The following is a 16,075-nucleotide window of genomic DNA, read 5'->3' as shown; positions in this document are numbered from 1 at the left end:
GGGTGTGCTAAGTTCCATTTTTGTCTCTGATCAGTTTGTCTCTTGCTCTGTCTCCAGAATTTACCTGAGTGCTGATATAGTCATTTTGAAGTCCTAGCGACTTCAGGGCCTGTTTTTCCTATCAGTCGGTTGGGACATTTTTTGGTAGGGTTTTTTTATGGATTGCAGACAGCAGCTTTTCTTTCCTGTCCATTTTAGTTAGCTTGGGCCCCATCGTTTGCTCAACCTATCTTTCTATCTGTGTTAGTGTTTTCTTCTTGCTTCACCGTCATTATATGTTGGGGGCTGCCTATTGCTTTTGGGTTTGCTCTGGGGCAGTTTAGATTTCCCCTTTCTTTCTTTAGGCCTATTTAGTTCTCCGGCTGTGATTGAGGGGTCTAGGGCATCGTAGGAACCCCCCACGGCTACTGTTAGTTGTTGTGGATAGGATCAGGGGTTTGCAATCCGATAGCTACCAACCTCTCCAGTTTTCTAGACTTAGCTTGTATTTTTGTTTTTTCCTCCTTCGGTGACTCAATCATAACAGTTCACACTTGATTTTGTTGTTCTATTCAGTTTTTTGTGTGGTCAGCCAGCCCCGACTTGAGCGGTGCTGAATTTCCACTCTTATTTTTCTGTGCTTGCCAATTTGCTTTTTGTCCCTTATTAGATTGAAATATTCTGAGACAGAGCAAAAAGAGTCCAGAGTGCTGATATAGTGGGAGAAGTCTAGTGGCTTCAGGGTTAATTTTGTTATCAGAAGTGTTGGACATTATTTTGTAGGGTTTTGGGCAGATTGCAGGCAGTGTCTGTCCTTTCCTCTCCTTTCTAGTTAGTTTGGGCCCCATCGTTTGTTCAGCCTATTTTCCTACCTGTGTTTGTGTTTTCATCTTGTTTCACCGTCAATACATGTGTGGGGGCTGTCTATTCCTTTGGGGTCTGCTCTGGGGCAGTTAGTTTTCCCTTTTCTTGCTTTAGGCTTATTTAGTCCTCTGGCCATGACGAGGCGTCTAGGTTCATCGTAGGCATGCTCCACGGCTGCTGCTAGTTGTGTGGTAGGATCAGGGATCTGCAATCTGCATAGTTACCAACCTCTCTGGTTTTTCTGGGCTTAGCATGTTTAGGTTTTTTCCTCCTTGGTCACCCATTCATAACAGCTGCTGGTGTCACATTCATAACCCCGCCAAATTACAGCAAGCCGCTTGTCACCTTCGTAACCCCGCCGAGTTGCAGCAAGCCGCTTGTCACCTTCGTAACCACGCCGAGTTACAGCAAGCCGCTTGTCACCTTCTTGACCCCACTGAGCCACCACCAGCTGACTCACATGTCCTGTCTGTGTGCTATTCAGGACGTCCATTTCCTCCTGAGACCGTCCAACACACAGGGCACACCGGGTGCTATTCAGGGAGCCGACCCTCCTCCCAGGGTTTCCCAACACACTGGCCTCACCAGGTCCAGGGGCTCAGCGGGTGCTCTTCAGGACATCCATCTCCGCCTGAGACTGTCCAACACTCACACCTCACCAGGTCCAAGGTCACAGCACGTGCTCCAGGGATCCGATTTTTCTCCTAAAATCTCCCAACACTGACCCTCCAGGACCTCGCACACTGAACCCTCCAGGTACACAGTCTTACTCACTGACCCCGGTCAGTACAACACGGACACCTGTCCCTTACCTGTGTCGGCCACACAAGTTATCGGGTACCTCTTATCCCCAGAGGCACCCTATAGCAATCAACAGTCTCTTTCACTGACCCCGGTCAGCACATCACATGGCTTTCACAACCGTCACCTGCTGGCCACGCAGGTTCTCGGACCCCTCTACTGCAGAGGTGTCCTATAAGTCTCTTCCACTGACCCCAGTCAGCATATCACACGGCTTTCAAGACCGTCAGCCCTCCTGGCTCAGCGTTGCCAGCACTGCAACATGTGCTGTTGGAACCTTTGCCCTTAGCAACCGAGTTTTGCAGTCCTCGTCCGTTGCCCCTAGCAACAAGGCTACAACACTGCCCTTTGCATTCTCCACCAATTGTAAGGTAGCGCTTGTTATTCAGGTAGGGGATACTCGCTAGGCAGCCGATAAATCAGGTCTGGCACAGGTTTCTCAACATAAACTCAGTCCATTCCAGTCCATGCTGAACTATACGTGAGTATCCTACAAGACAAGTTACTTCGTACACTCGAGTACTAGGAGTATGAAAAGAACAGTGTTCAAGCACAACAATGACCTGAATCATACATCGATATTGGTGAAAAAATGGTTAAATGACAATGAAGTAGAGATGCTGGATTGGCTCCCACAGTGCCCAGACTGCAACCCAATCAAACACTTGTAGGTCGAGTTGAAGAAAAAGCTGTATACATACACAAGTGAGTCGATTAATATGCACCAACATTGTGAACATGTAGAAGAGACCTGGGATCAAATTTTTGGTCGAGACATGCTTGAATCTGATCAAGAGCATGCCCAGAACGATTCAGGAAGTGTTGAAAGCCAAAGGTGGATTTAGAAAATACTAACAAAATATTAAAAATTAAAATTTACATTTTTAGGAGCAAAATGGTAATAATGCAGTGACATGACAAGAATTTGCATAACCAATCATATGCTAAATAGTTGCAAGTCAAACTTATGTATGAGATAGCCAAAATGACTGTCTATAAAATGATAGTAGTCTCACATTTGAAGCAGTAGTGGATGGTAAGCTATGGAGCCTAAAGGTCAAAAGTTCAAAACATGGTTACCCTTTTGCTCAACAGTGTAAATAGGTTGTCACAACTATGGCAGTGTTACAGGTGGGGATTGGGTTATAACAGAAAAGACAGACATAGAACCTTGGAGAGGGGCCTTAGATCTCAAACATGACACATTCAGTACTGACAAAGACAGCTGAAGCATGTAACTGCTGAAATACTACAATAAATCTGTATTTTCCAGCAAACTGTTTTAACCTCCATAAAGGAAACTCAATAAATCATTATATTTTTTATAAATATTTTTATCACGAGTAAAATTGTTCTAACCTGATCAAGACTTCAAGTAAAGTAGAACATACCTGTTTAGGTCCCATATGATGCACGTTCCATCCATGCTGACACTTATAAGTATACTGAACGGTTTACAAACAAACAGGTTGGTTATTTCTCCAGAATGGCCATATAATTGTACCTGTGATTCTACTTCAATTTCCATTGGCTGCATAAAATAATCATAAATTTAGAAGAATTAATGAACAACAACTAAAAAAATATTTCAATTGATTTGTCCATAGGCTTGCTGACTGAGCTTTGGATATATTGGGAGACTCCAGTTAGGTCCAGAACTGTATTTCTCATCCAGAATTTAGGTATGGTATAATAAATACAATTTTTGTGACTTTTTTTATTTAAAATTCATCCTCCACTGCTGCATTGTCCACTGAAACAAATGCAATAAGCTTATCCCTGTTAGACAGACACTGCCTGGTCACAGCAGGGCCAAGTCTCGGGTGTAGGCCACACTCACATCAGTGTTGTGGGCAAATGAAAAATACAAAGAGGCTCTGATCAGCCTGCTATTTAAATGTCTCCCTTATATAACCTTTTACCACTTTCTGCTAAAATTTCCCATAACAAAGCCACCTAATTTGTAGCACTTAACAGCAGATCCCTAACCACTGTATCATCAGGGAAGGGTCATCAGCCTCTATGAGTATATCCACACAACGCCTTTTTCAAATGGATTTAACTTGAAACCTACCTGAAAAAGGTTATAAAAAAATAATTCAGCATTTTGTAACTTCTTTTATCTGCTTCCGCCCAGAAAGTCACGAAGTGGCTAAAAACTGACCTTACCATTTTTCACGTGACTTGTGAAAAAATAAAACAACATTGGTGGAAGCAGAAACGGAGGAAATAATGGCAAAACAGCTTCAGGAAAAACACAGCTTTTCTCCTTCAAAAATTATGCAGATACCTCTACGGATATAAAGACACCATGTGCGCATTCATTCCATTTGCTGTGTATGACTTGGTTTTTTTTTTCGATTTGTTTGTGTACATTTTTAAGTGTTTTAAGCTTTTAAATGGTAATTATGCAAATTGTCTCTTCAGAGAGGAAGAGGACTAGAACTCTAGTGCCACCTATAGGAAGTAGCAATCCTAAAAGTCAATGTCAACCCTTTAACGAGCCTTGTTACATGACTTAGGATAAAAGCCAAGCCAGAATCTCAATTTGCAGACACTGTGTTTCGGGGTACTGCCCCTCGTCAGGGCCAAGTGTGAGATTTGGTTTGGCTGTGAGAGAGGCGTCTGACCGATATCCAAGTAGTATCATTTCTCCTTGCGGATAATGACATGCTAAGCATGTCGAGATGAGGAGACTTAAAGCCGCAATGCTCCTCTGGGAAATATGCTAATTATGCAAATTGTCTCTTCAGAGAGGAAGAGGACTAGAACTCTAGTGCCACCTATTGGAAGTAGCAATCCTAAAAGTCAATGTCAACCCTTTAACGAGCCTTGTTACATGACTTAGGATAAAAGCCAAGCCAGAATCTCAATTTGCAGACACTGTGTTTCGGGGTACTGCCCATCATCAGCACAAAGTGTGAGATCTGGTTTGGCTGTGAGAGAAGCGTCTGACCGATAAGCTTTTTTATGTCTTAGATTACTTAAATAACATTCGGTATCCTCTTGCTATATACAATTCTTAACTTTGCTTCCTCCCAGTTTAGGTGTGTGCAAATGAGTTGCTTATATTATATTATACTGTATAATAGGCGATGACCATGGTTGTTTTTGTGATTTCGAGAGAGTACGTTTGGTGCATTCCATAGATGATCTCCTGAGGTTTGAGAAACACATATCTATAAATTTAATAGGGGCCAAAAGATTTTCCCTGGGAACTGGATGAATAGTGTATTGCTGCTAAGTAAGGCAGAGGGGTTTCAGGCTGTGTGCACACGCTGCGGATTTTGCTGCGGTTCCGCAGCGGTTTTGGCCACTGCGGACCCGCAGCAGTTTCTGCTGCGGTGTACAGTACAATGATTCCCTATGGGAATCAAAAAACGCAGTGCAGACGGTGCGGAATTTTCCGCGCGGATTATCTGCGGTTTTCAATCCGCAGAAAGAATTGACATGTCAATTCTTTCTGCGGATTCTCCTGCGGTTTGCCATCTCCTCCATTGAGGAGATGAAAAACCGCAGGGCAAAACCGCAGAGCAATCCGCAGGTAAAACCGCAGGTCTTTTGACCTGCGGTTTCACCTGCGGATTGTACAAAATCCGCGCGGATGAATCCGCACCTTTTCCGCAGCGTGTGCACACAGCCTTATACTGCCATGAGATCTTGGGTCCGATGGGGCGTTTTGCACACCAGTCTTATCGAACAGGACCACAGGAATAAACTGCATCTAGTTCATTACTAGGCGCTCCCATGAAGCCCAGAAGCAGTCAAAACATGTTGACGATTGTGTGGAGATTTAATACGGAAAGCAGGCGACCCCTGCCACATTGCAAAATTATAGAAGAACTGAGGACCATGACAAAGACTTCAAAATTTTAACTTGTCTTCTAAATATCCCAAGCCTCAATCTAAATCACACATCTATTACATATTAGTTATATGTTGCAAACAGTATGAAACCACAAACATATTGGGGATTAAATAAATACAAATGTGTAACCCAAGTCACCAATGAAGGCTAAGCACCCAGATAAAAACCTTATATTATTTTTCCTTTGGCTACATGTAATGCTATTATTTATAAAAGGTTGATGTCTTTACTTTTCACTAAGACCCTTAATATATATTTTTTTATTTATTATCATTTTACCTGTCTTTATGAAGTATTGATATTTTTATTTGCATTAATTTATTTTTATTTTTCATTTTTATTGGCTTCTTTACTTTTTAGTTCTAAAATAAATCATGTCTTTGTGATAATTTTTCACTGTATCATGCCTTTATGAAAAGAGCAATTTATATTTAGAACAACTATGATTGGTACTATGTTACAATTTGGATTAGTTTAATTCTTTATACCCCATCTTGGTATTTTACATAATTACCTCACATGCGCATGCATGGCTACCGTTGTGGTCGGTACACAGTGACACGTATCTGTAGGTGTTTTGGGTTGTGTGACCATACTCTGGATCACCTGACTTATCATGTGACCGTGACTCCATTCACGCCCCTCAAAGATGCTTCTCACTTGACAATTTGTTAGTGTGTGCGGGTGTCTGTGCTAGAACCACTTTATGCGCCGCAAAATGACTTGCATGTTACCATACCTGGTATTATTAGCTCTTTATTCTGATTGGTCTTTGGATGGTTTAAGAGACATACTTTGTTCAATGTGACACCATGCCCGTTAGATGGCAAGCGCCAAAACGCTTGTTAGGGTGGGTGCGGCTCTCATAGGAAGACTATGGATAGTTCTCTCTATCGATTCACTCAGCCTTGATTGCTTTTTAACCTAAATTTTTTAATCTAGTGATGAAATTGACAAACTTTTTTTGAGCTGTGCATTTTTTGAGTGCCTATTATGTTAACAATATGTGTCATCCTTCCATTTGAGTGACTCACTTTTTATTTTCTACTAAGGCTACAGGTAATGTTTTATTTAATACAGGTTGATGTTTTTACTTTTTTTTTTATAGCTGTTTACTTTTTCTATATAGGACCTAATCTATCAGATATGATGTGTGTCCATGAAGGTCTTTATGTTACTTAAAGGGGTTGTTCAGTCTAAAATGAAATCCCCCAGAGCACAAAGAGTGACTGCAGACTTTTCATTTTAGACTGGAACAACCTCTTGAAATGATCTGCTGCCACGTAATCACAGGACATCATCTTTCGCAGCCCGTGTCTTCAGAGTGGCATGGGGGAAACTAAAGATCCCCACACACAGACTAATCTTGGCCAAACCTTCCGATATCGACAGGTTCAGCCGACAGTTTAATGAGTATTGGGGCTCTGGCCAAATGTAGGAGAAGACGACTGCTAATTGCATTGTTTACATAGGAGCTATTTGCTGAATGAGTACTCCTATGTATTGGAGAGTCAACTGAGATGGCTGTGGACCAACAACCATCTAATGTCTATGGCCTGCTCTACACAATATAAGGCAAGTACCATAGCTATAATTTGATGGCTGATAAGTGTATATATATATATATATAAGTATATGAAGATAAACATACCATGGCATTTGTGAAACGATTTAGGTATGCAGTGATGACACCACATTTGCTTCCAGTATAGAGTTGACAGCTGTCTGGTACCCAAGCACAACTTGTAACCTGTGTAAGGAATACAAATCCTAGTTATTGTAAGTAAATTTAAAGTGGGTTGTCACGCTTTTCCTATAAATTAATAGTAATAAAAACAAACAGTTCTTTACTTCCCCTTCCCTGGTCCAATTCTGTGTCTCCTTAGCTGTTCCAGGGTCTTCTATTGTCTGCAGTGCTGATGTCATGCCATGAGAGCTGCAGACTGAGCTCAGTGGCTCTGCAGAGCTAGATGTCACATACAACTTAGAGATGCTTTGGTCACTCATTGGCTGCCATGGTGTGGACGTGTCATCAGAAATGCAGACAACAGACACTGAGGTGCAGACCTGAAGCCGGACCCAGGGAGAGTAAATAAAGCACAAATTGTTTTTAGTGCCCATGGAACTTCTAGGAAAACGTTTATGAAAATATGAAATAAGAATTCTAAACAAGAAAATAGTTCTGATTTAAAGGCATATGTTTGTAGAGGTTATTTGGTGATGGTATTTCTTGTCCCATCATTTCTTGTTAGCAATAGATTAAAAACATGGTTGTATAAAATGTGTCTGGGTAAAATGAAAGCTTTCTCAGGGACTGGATTTGTAAAATTAAACTCTTTAACAGGATAAACATCGGAACTTGCAGGGTTTTGTGCAGCATTGCGAACGTTTGTCTATGGTGGACATTCACGCAGCGCTCAAGACCCCCAGGGTCCTGCAAGTGCTGCAACTCCGGTGCAGAGTGACAGCTCTAAAAGGTGAGAATATCGGGACCAGATTGGCTCAGGTCCCAACGATGTTACCCCTCTGGTATATTTTAGATGCCGCGATAAATAGCAATAGTGGCATTTAGAAGATTGTGAGAGGGAGAGGACTCCTTACCTCTGTGGTGGCCATGTCAGCCGGATCTGAGTCTGCTAGCTACAACAAGCCTGTTAGACCTAGCCAACAGCAGGGTATGCCAGGCAATCTACCAGTAAAGCTGACAGATATCATGTATTGCAATGCATAGTCTCATACAGGGACTAGGTAAAAAAAAAAAAAAGTAAAAGAAATTAAACTTCTTAAGCTATTTAAAAAATAAATCATAAACTAAATAAAAAAACCCTGAAAAAATATTAAACCGATAAATACGTGAGTGGATCCTTCCGTGTGGTGGTACATTTGAATCATGTCATTCCGAAATGTAGATGGAAACCTCAATGTATGTGCTCAGCGTTGAGCACAGGATAAGTGTGATCCAAAATATTATGTGAAATGATCTCCCACAAAAAACAAGTTTCATCATCTGTTAACGAAAATATAGGAGGCTTCTATGTTACTAGTAGCACAAAAGCGCTGTGGCACCTCACCCCCCAAAAGAAATTCAGCTAAATTTTGCACTCCCCAATCCAAATGCCTAATTCCTGCTAAGCTCCAATGTGCCTAAACCACATTTTGAGTACACCTGTTTGGCATTTCTATAGTGATGAGAGCCTGCTTAATTTATGGGGTGCGTGTCACCAGAAGTACGAGCTGGGCACAATAATGTACGGGCTCAACAATGTACTGAGTGCCACAATGTTAGATTTGCAATTTTCACTTGGCACCATTGACTAGTGCTTGTTTCTGGCGAACAAATCATCGATTCTGCTTTTCTGGCACTTATGGGCTCTAAACAGTGGCATGTAAAAGTTTGGGCACCCCTGGTCAAAATTACTGTTCTTGTGAACAGTTAAGTAAGTTGAAGATGAAATGATTTTTAAAGGCCTAAAGTTAAACATGACAAATTTCCTTTGTGTTTTAGGCAAAAAAAATATATTTTCATCTTTTACATTTAAAAGTTACAAGAAGGAAAATGGGCTTATGCAAAAGCATAGGCACCCTGCATGGTTAGTTCCTAGTAGCACTCCCTTTTGCAAGTATCACAGCTTGTAAATGCTTTTTGTAGCCAGCCAAGGATCTTTCAATTCTTGTTTGATATTATATTCACTAAAGGGTTGAAACAAAAGCGCAATAGGGTCTTATCCGGGTAAAATGTACAAATACTGAAAGTATTATACTCACCTTCTCAAAGAGAAAGTAAAGCCTGCATAGTAAGTCAGCCTGCTGCACGTCCAACGGTCCACAGCGGAACCGCACCACAGTTCAATAAGGAATAAATTCTTGGACTTTAAGTGCGCTGCCAGACAGATTCAATAACCACACAAGGTTAAAAAAGTTTACCCTTTAATCCCTACGCGTTTCGAAGCATAATGCTTCTTCTTCAGGGGTTGATACAACCCCTGAAGAAGAAGCGTTATGCTTCGAAACGCGTAGGGATTAAAGGGTTAACTTTTTTAACCTTGTGTGGTTATTGAATCTGTCTGGCAGCGCACTTAAAGTCCAAGAATTTATTCCTTATTGAATTCTTGTTTGATGCATTTTCTTCCATTGTTCCTTGGAAAATTCTTCCAGTTCTATTAGATTCCTGCGTCGTCTGGCATGCACTGCTCTTTTGAGGTCTAGGCACAGATTTTCAATGATGTTCAGATCAGGGGACTGTGAGGGCCACTGTAAAACCTTCAGATTGCGCCTTTTGAGGTAGTCTATTGAGGAATTTCAAGTGGTTTTAGCATCATTATTCATTTGTAGAAGCCATCCTTTTTCAGCTTTTTTACAGATGGTGTTATACTTGCATCAAGAATTTGTTAAATTTCATTGAATCCATTCTTTCCTCTACCCGTGAAATGTTCCCTGTGCCATAGGCTACAACACAACTCCAAAGCATGACTGATCCACCCCCATGCTTAATGGTTGGCGAGATGTTCTTTTCCTGAAATACTGTACCCTTTTTTTTCCACACATACCTTTGATCATTATGGTCAAAGAGTTCTATTTTAACCTCATCAGTCCACAAGGCTTGTTTAGAAAATACAGCAGGTTTGTTTAGATGTTCTTTTGCATACATCTGAAGCTGAATTTTATGGCGAGGACATAGGAGAGGTTTTCTTCTGATGACTCTTCCATGAAGGCCAAATTTGTGCAGGTGTCTCACAGTAGAACAATATACCACAACAACTGCACAGTCTGCTAAATCTTTATGAAGGTCTTTAGCAGTCAATTGGGGATTTTGATTTGCCTCACAAGCAATCTTACATGCCGCTCTCACTGCTTGATCTTCCAGACCATATATTCACCTCCACTGTTCCTGTTAAATGCCATTTCTTAATTACTGTACATTTCAAACTGATGAATTGGCAACTTGGCAATGCTTTGCTATCTTCTGATAGCCTTCTTATGCTTTATGGGCTTCCACCATTTTCATCTGTTATTCAGATTCAACTGAAACCTGGGGTTAAAAAACCCATCTTGTGTAATCAGTGTTAGAAGTTTTCAGTTAATGAGATGCCATAAAGGGATGGAAAAATGAATTACAGAATGCCCAGAAACTCACAATCTATCGGTCACTGCAGGGGGACTACACTTTGGCCCCATATCTGGAGAGGTTACACCACCCAAAAGATAGGCAGAACCTGAGTCTGTACAGACTGAGTGCCCAAAGCCTAGAGGTGGAAATAGAACCAGCCCTGCCAGAAGGAGGCCCTAGAGGACAAAGTGTACTTCCTGCTGCACTGCAACAAATACTCAGCAGTGAGGGCCACCCAATATGTCACCACATGTCATGAGAGGACCGTAAGACCCCTGAGTGGACTATTACTGCCAAAACTGTGCCCCCCAACATCCCATCCCCATAACCAAAATTCCCTACCCGGTTATGCTTATGTTTTCTAACTTTGGCAACACTAATGATATTTTAGTCCTGCCAATAAAGCCTACTTCAATTTGAATCAGAGATACAGACACAGAGAGACAGACAAACACAGAGAGACAGAGAAAGACAGACATAGAGAAAGACAGACACAGAGAGACAAACAGATAGAGGCAGCCACAAACAGACACAGAGAGACAGAGACAAAGAGTGACAGACACAAAGAGACAGAGACATAGATAGTCAGACACAGAGAGACATAGACAGACACAGAGAGACAGACAGACAGACACAGAGAGACAGACAGATACATACAGAGAGACCAGACATAATAATGATCCTTTTTTTTTTTTTTAACTATTTCAAACATATTTAACTATTGGCTCAGTGGTTAGCACTGCAGCCTTGCAGTGCTAGGGTCCTGGGTTCAAATCCCAAAAAGGACAACATCTGCAAGGAGTTTGTTTGTTCTCCCCGTGTTTGCGTGGGTTTCCTCTGGGTACTCTGGTTTCCTCCCACATTCCAAAGACATACCGATAGGGAATCTAAATTGTGAGCCCCATCGGGGACAGTGCCGATAACGTCTGTAAGCGCTGAGGAATTGATGGCGCTATATAAATGAGTAAAATAAAGAAAAAATAAACTATTTCAAACTTTGGCATCAGCCCATTTTCTGATTTGTATTTTTTAAAATGTAATAGATGAAAATAATTTTTTTTGCCTAAAATACAAGGGAAATGTGTCACCTTTAACTGTAGGCTTTTTGATCTTGAACTTGCTTAACTGTTGACAATAACAGTAATTTTGGCCTGGGTTGCCAAACTTTTACATGCCACTGTATATGGAGTCCGCAAACTATTCTACGATAATTTGTTCTCCAAGAGTCAAACCGTGCTCCATCCCTCCCAAGCCTCACCGTGCAGCTAAGCAGTATTGGACATACACATATGGTATTGCCACGTTCAGCAGAGATTGTGACACATTTTTATGCCATTTTACCCATTTTCCCTGGTGAAAATGTAAAATCTGGGGCTAAAACAATGTTTTTGTGGTAAAAATGTAATTACTTTTTCTTTACCGCCCAAAGGAATAAAATTTTGTAACACACCTTTGGTGTCAATATGATCACTGCACTCCTAGATTAATTCATTGAGTGCTATAGTTTGTAAAATGGGGTCACATCTGTTCTGGGACATCATCGGCTGCCATGGCACCTGCAAACAACAGCAAAATCTGCACTGTAATATGGCGCTCCTTCCCTTGTGAGCTTTGCACTTTGTCTCAAAAGTAGTTTTCCACCACTTGAGTAACAATTACTCTGTTTGTTTTTTCCCTTTTGAAAATTGCAAACTTGATCAAAGTAACATTTTAGTGAAAAAAAAAATGGTAACATTTCATTTCCTTATCCCAATGTTATACACGTCTGTGAATCACCTGAGGGTTACCAATACTCACTATACCCGTAGACGAATTCCTTGAGAGTTGAAGTTACCAAAATGGGGTCACTTGTGGGGGTTTCTGCTGTTTTGGCATTTCAGAGCCTCTTCATTTATGACATGGCATATGCAACCTCTCCTAGCCAAAATGGCGTCCCTTACCTTCCAAAGCCAAACATTAGTTTTGTACCATATATGGGGTATTGGCGAACTCAAGAAAAATTGCTCAACTTGTTGTCTATTTTCTCCTGTTACTCTTGTGAAAATGAAAAAGTTGGGGCTAAAACAATATTTTTGTGAGAAAAACGTGATTTTTTATTTTCACGACTCAACGTTACAAATTCTGTAAAGCATTTGAGAGATCAAGGTGCTCACCACACATCTAGATACATTTCTTAAGAAGTCTAATTTCCAAAATGGGGTAGTTTGTGGGGGGTTTCCACTGTTTAGGCACATCAGGGGCTCTCCAAATGCGACAATGCATCTGCTATCGATTGCAGCCAATTTTGCATTTCCAAAGTCAAATAGTGCTTCTTCCCTTCCGAGCTCTGCTGTGTGCCCAAACAGTAGTTTTCCACCACATATGGGGTATTGGCATACTCAGAAAAATTGCACAACAAATTGTTTGGTACCACAAAAGAAAAAAGGTAGCACTCATTGAGTTGAGGAAACTTCACACATTTATTGACATATAACTCACATGTCGGGCCGGGGGAGTGACATAAGGAGTGCAGAAAGGCTGCAAACGGCCGTTTCGCGCTACACGAGCGCTTCAACGGGTCCCGGCGAAACGGCCGTTGTCAGCCTTTCAGCACTCCTTATGTCACTCCCCCGGCCCAACATGTGATTTATATGTCAATAAATGTGTGAAGTTTCCTCAACTCGATGAGTGCTACCTTTTTTCTTTTGTGGATTCTGAGGATCATCTAGTTCCAGGTCAAGCACCCAAGTCTACCAGTTGTCAGCTTCCCGCACACCATTCAGGAGTACACGGTAACAGCGGTGCCATCCGCGTTTTTTCTTGATTCATTTAAATTGTTTGGTACATTTTCTCATAATACCCTTGTGAAAAATGCAAAATTTGGGGCAAAGTAAAATTTTTGTGGGAAAAATTTAAATGTTCAGTTTTCCTTCCGCATTGCTTTAATTACTGTGAAGCACCTGTAGAGTTAATAAGCTTCGTGAATGTGGTTTTGAGAACTTTGAGGCGTACAGTTTTTAGAATAGTGTCAATTTTAGGTATTTTCTGCCATATAGGCCCCTCTTAGTAATTTCAAATTTGATGTGGTCTCTAAATAAATGGTGTTGGAAAAATGAGAAATTGCTGATAAACCTTTAACCCTTCTAACTTCCTAACAACTAGAAAAAATGTATAAAAAATTATGCAGATGTAAAGTAGGCACTCTCTGATTTAAGGACATAAAAATTAAGTTAGAACACTGCTACATTTTAAAAAATGTTGCCAAATGTCAGTTATTTTCACAAATAAATACAAAAAATATTGTCCCACTAACCGCAATTTTCAAACTTTCAGTATTTACATCTTTAAACCAGTTAGTCATACTGTACAAAATAATTAATAAAATTTCCCATATGGCTACAAAACAAAAAAGTTGTATGCATTAAAGGTTTTGGATCATCTAATACATTTTATTAAACAACATTGAAAGCAAAAGGTTATAGTTCTAATAAAGGTATGCAAAAATGTAGCAATCACCTTTCCCCATCTGCTCCACAAAAGAACCATCAAGATTGTAAATATTAAGAATAGAAGTGATATACTGCAATAATCTGCTATAAATCTAGCATATCATCACTGATATCAGTAATGAACAGCCAAATGCTGAAGAAACCTAAGAGGTACAGTACTAATAATCAATATCATATCATACCAAAACCCTACTGATGTTCCAATAACGGGGATTTGTTTCCTTCCTACAGATGTACTTAAAGGGAATCTGTCAACCATTTTTAGTGATATCATGTAAAGATATTGCCCAATTGTGCGTCCCATAAGGATTCTATTAGGACTTTTGATTCCCCCCGACCATGCACCTTTGATGCATAAATACCTTTATCTTGGTGGAGATGTATGGAAATTGTCGTGGGTACGGTCCGATGGAAGTCTTCACATGCAGGACACACTTCTGGGGCATAGACCGCGCTGAAAAATACTGGCGCATGCGCAGTACCGATTATATGCTTTGCCCACAGTTGGGCAAAGCATACTGCGCAAGCGCCGGAGGCCTTTTCAATGCGCAAGCGTGGAAAACTACGGCATCTGTGATATTCACAGATGAAGATTACGCTCAGTAAGCAGAGGGGGGAGAAGGCGACTAAACCCTGCCAATCGGACTGTACCGCGGCGATTTCCATACATCTCCACCAAGATAAGAAAGGTATTTATGCATCAAAGGTGCGGGGTCGGGGGGAATCAAAAGTCCTAATAGAATCCTTATGGGATGCACAATTGGGTGATATCTTTACATGATATCACTAAAAATGGGTGACAGATTCCCTTTAAGCAGTTATCAATATGGATCCATGACCCGGCATTCAATACAATAAGAAAAAAGTTACCCACAACAGTCCTCTGTAGATAATATGATGATATCAATGTGAGGATTGCTGAGCACAGACACAAACCTCACAAAAACCTATGTATATGAGGAGTGGAGCTTCTGGTGCAGTCCAATGGAAGGAGCAAAACTAAAGATGAGGAAAAACCCCACGCATATCGTCACCTGCCATGTGGCTTCTTCAGGGGTAGAATACCATTAGTTATAAAGTCATCACATTTTATATCACATTAATAAATGAATAAATACTACCAGCTGTTCGGCGGTGTGCAGATAAGCCTGCATCGGAGAGATGCGGTGTCTGGAGTACTAGAGGTGCAATTGCGAATGCGGGAAACACAAATGTGTTCCATAAACTGCGTAAGCGCAAAAGGAGATCAGCAGAGAGCAATGATGCTGTATCTTAGGGTTTTTTTTGCAGCACATGCACTTTTTTGAAAATTTCCCATACCGTATTTTTCGTACAATAAGACGCACTTTTTTTCTCCTCTAGGAAAATGGCTAGCGGTGGTGGCGCATGCTCAGATTGAGATCTCGTCTCGAGAGACGAAATCTCGTCACCAGAGATCTCAATCAGAGCATGAGCCTCCCCCGGCGGTCATTTTCCCAGAGGCCACCCACATCGCAGTAATGGATGTGCGGGGGGCCTCCAGGCTTTCACAAAATGCTGGCGGAGCCCCCCGCACGACAGCTATTTTCACCCGCAGCAGCACACATCAGAATACCCCCTCATCCCAACCAGCAGCAACGTACCACTCTTGCCTCCTCCAGCAGCAATCCCGGGACACTGCTCCACCGCGGCCTGTAATGTATATCTGCATTATAAGACACCCCCCCATCTTCCCCACAAATTTTTGGGGGAAAAAGTGCGTCTTATAATCCGAAAAATACGGTAGTTACAAATTACAGACACAGTGTTACCAAATATGAGTCTTGAGCGAGTTTTTTTTTATTAAAACACTTTTTATTGGTAAAACTGATATTTTCAAGCTTTTTGTAAATGAAAAATAATTTTAAGAAATTGATTAGTTCAACAAGGGAACATGAAAAAGTGATTCTTTAATCCCATAAATAATACACTTTACTACATTTGTAGTGT

At 41.0% G+C, this 16,075-nt stretch overlaps 1 protein-coding gene across 2 annotated transcripts in view; it reads right to left on the bottom strand.

Annotated features, from left to right (window-relative positions):
* The window catches only part of LYST (lysosomal trafficking regulator), a 722,897-nt gene that overhangs the window by 68,326 nt on the left and 638,496 nt on the right, over positions 1-16,075 (bottom strand). Inside the window, exons 47-48 of one of the 2 annotated variants that reach the window (XM_073560091.1) lie at positions 7,164-7,262; positions 3,036-3,175 (exon numbers count right to left, since the gene is read on the bottom strand). In XM_073560091.1, the coding sequence (XP_073416192.1) occupies positions 3,036-3,175; positions 7,164-7,262 (239 nt within the window). Of the gene's footprint in view, positions 1-3,035; positions 3,176-7,163; positions 7,263-12,069; positions 12,176-16,075 lie in introns of those variants that run through there. The other variant, XM_073560092.1, reaches the window with a different exon arrangement.

The sequence above is a fragment of the Dendrobates tinctorius genome, unplaced genomic scaffold, assembly GCF_039654945.1.
Source record: "Dendrobates tinctorius isolate UK_male_01 unplaced genomic scaffold, ASM3965494v1 ptg000293l, whole genome shotgun sequence".
NCBI lineage: Eukaryota > Metazoa > Chordata > Amphibia > Anura > Dendrobatidae > Dendrobates > Dendrobates tinctorius.
This window is presented reverse-complemented; position numbering and strand designations above follow the sequence as displayed.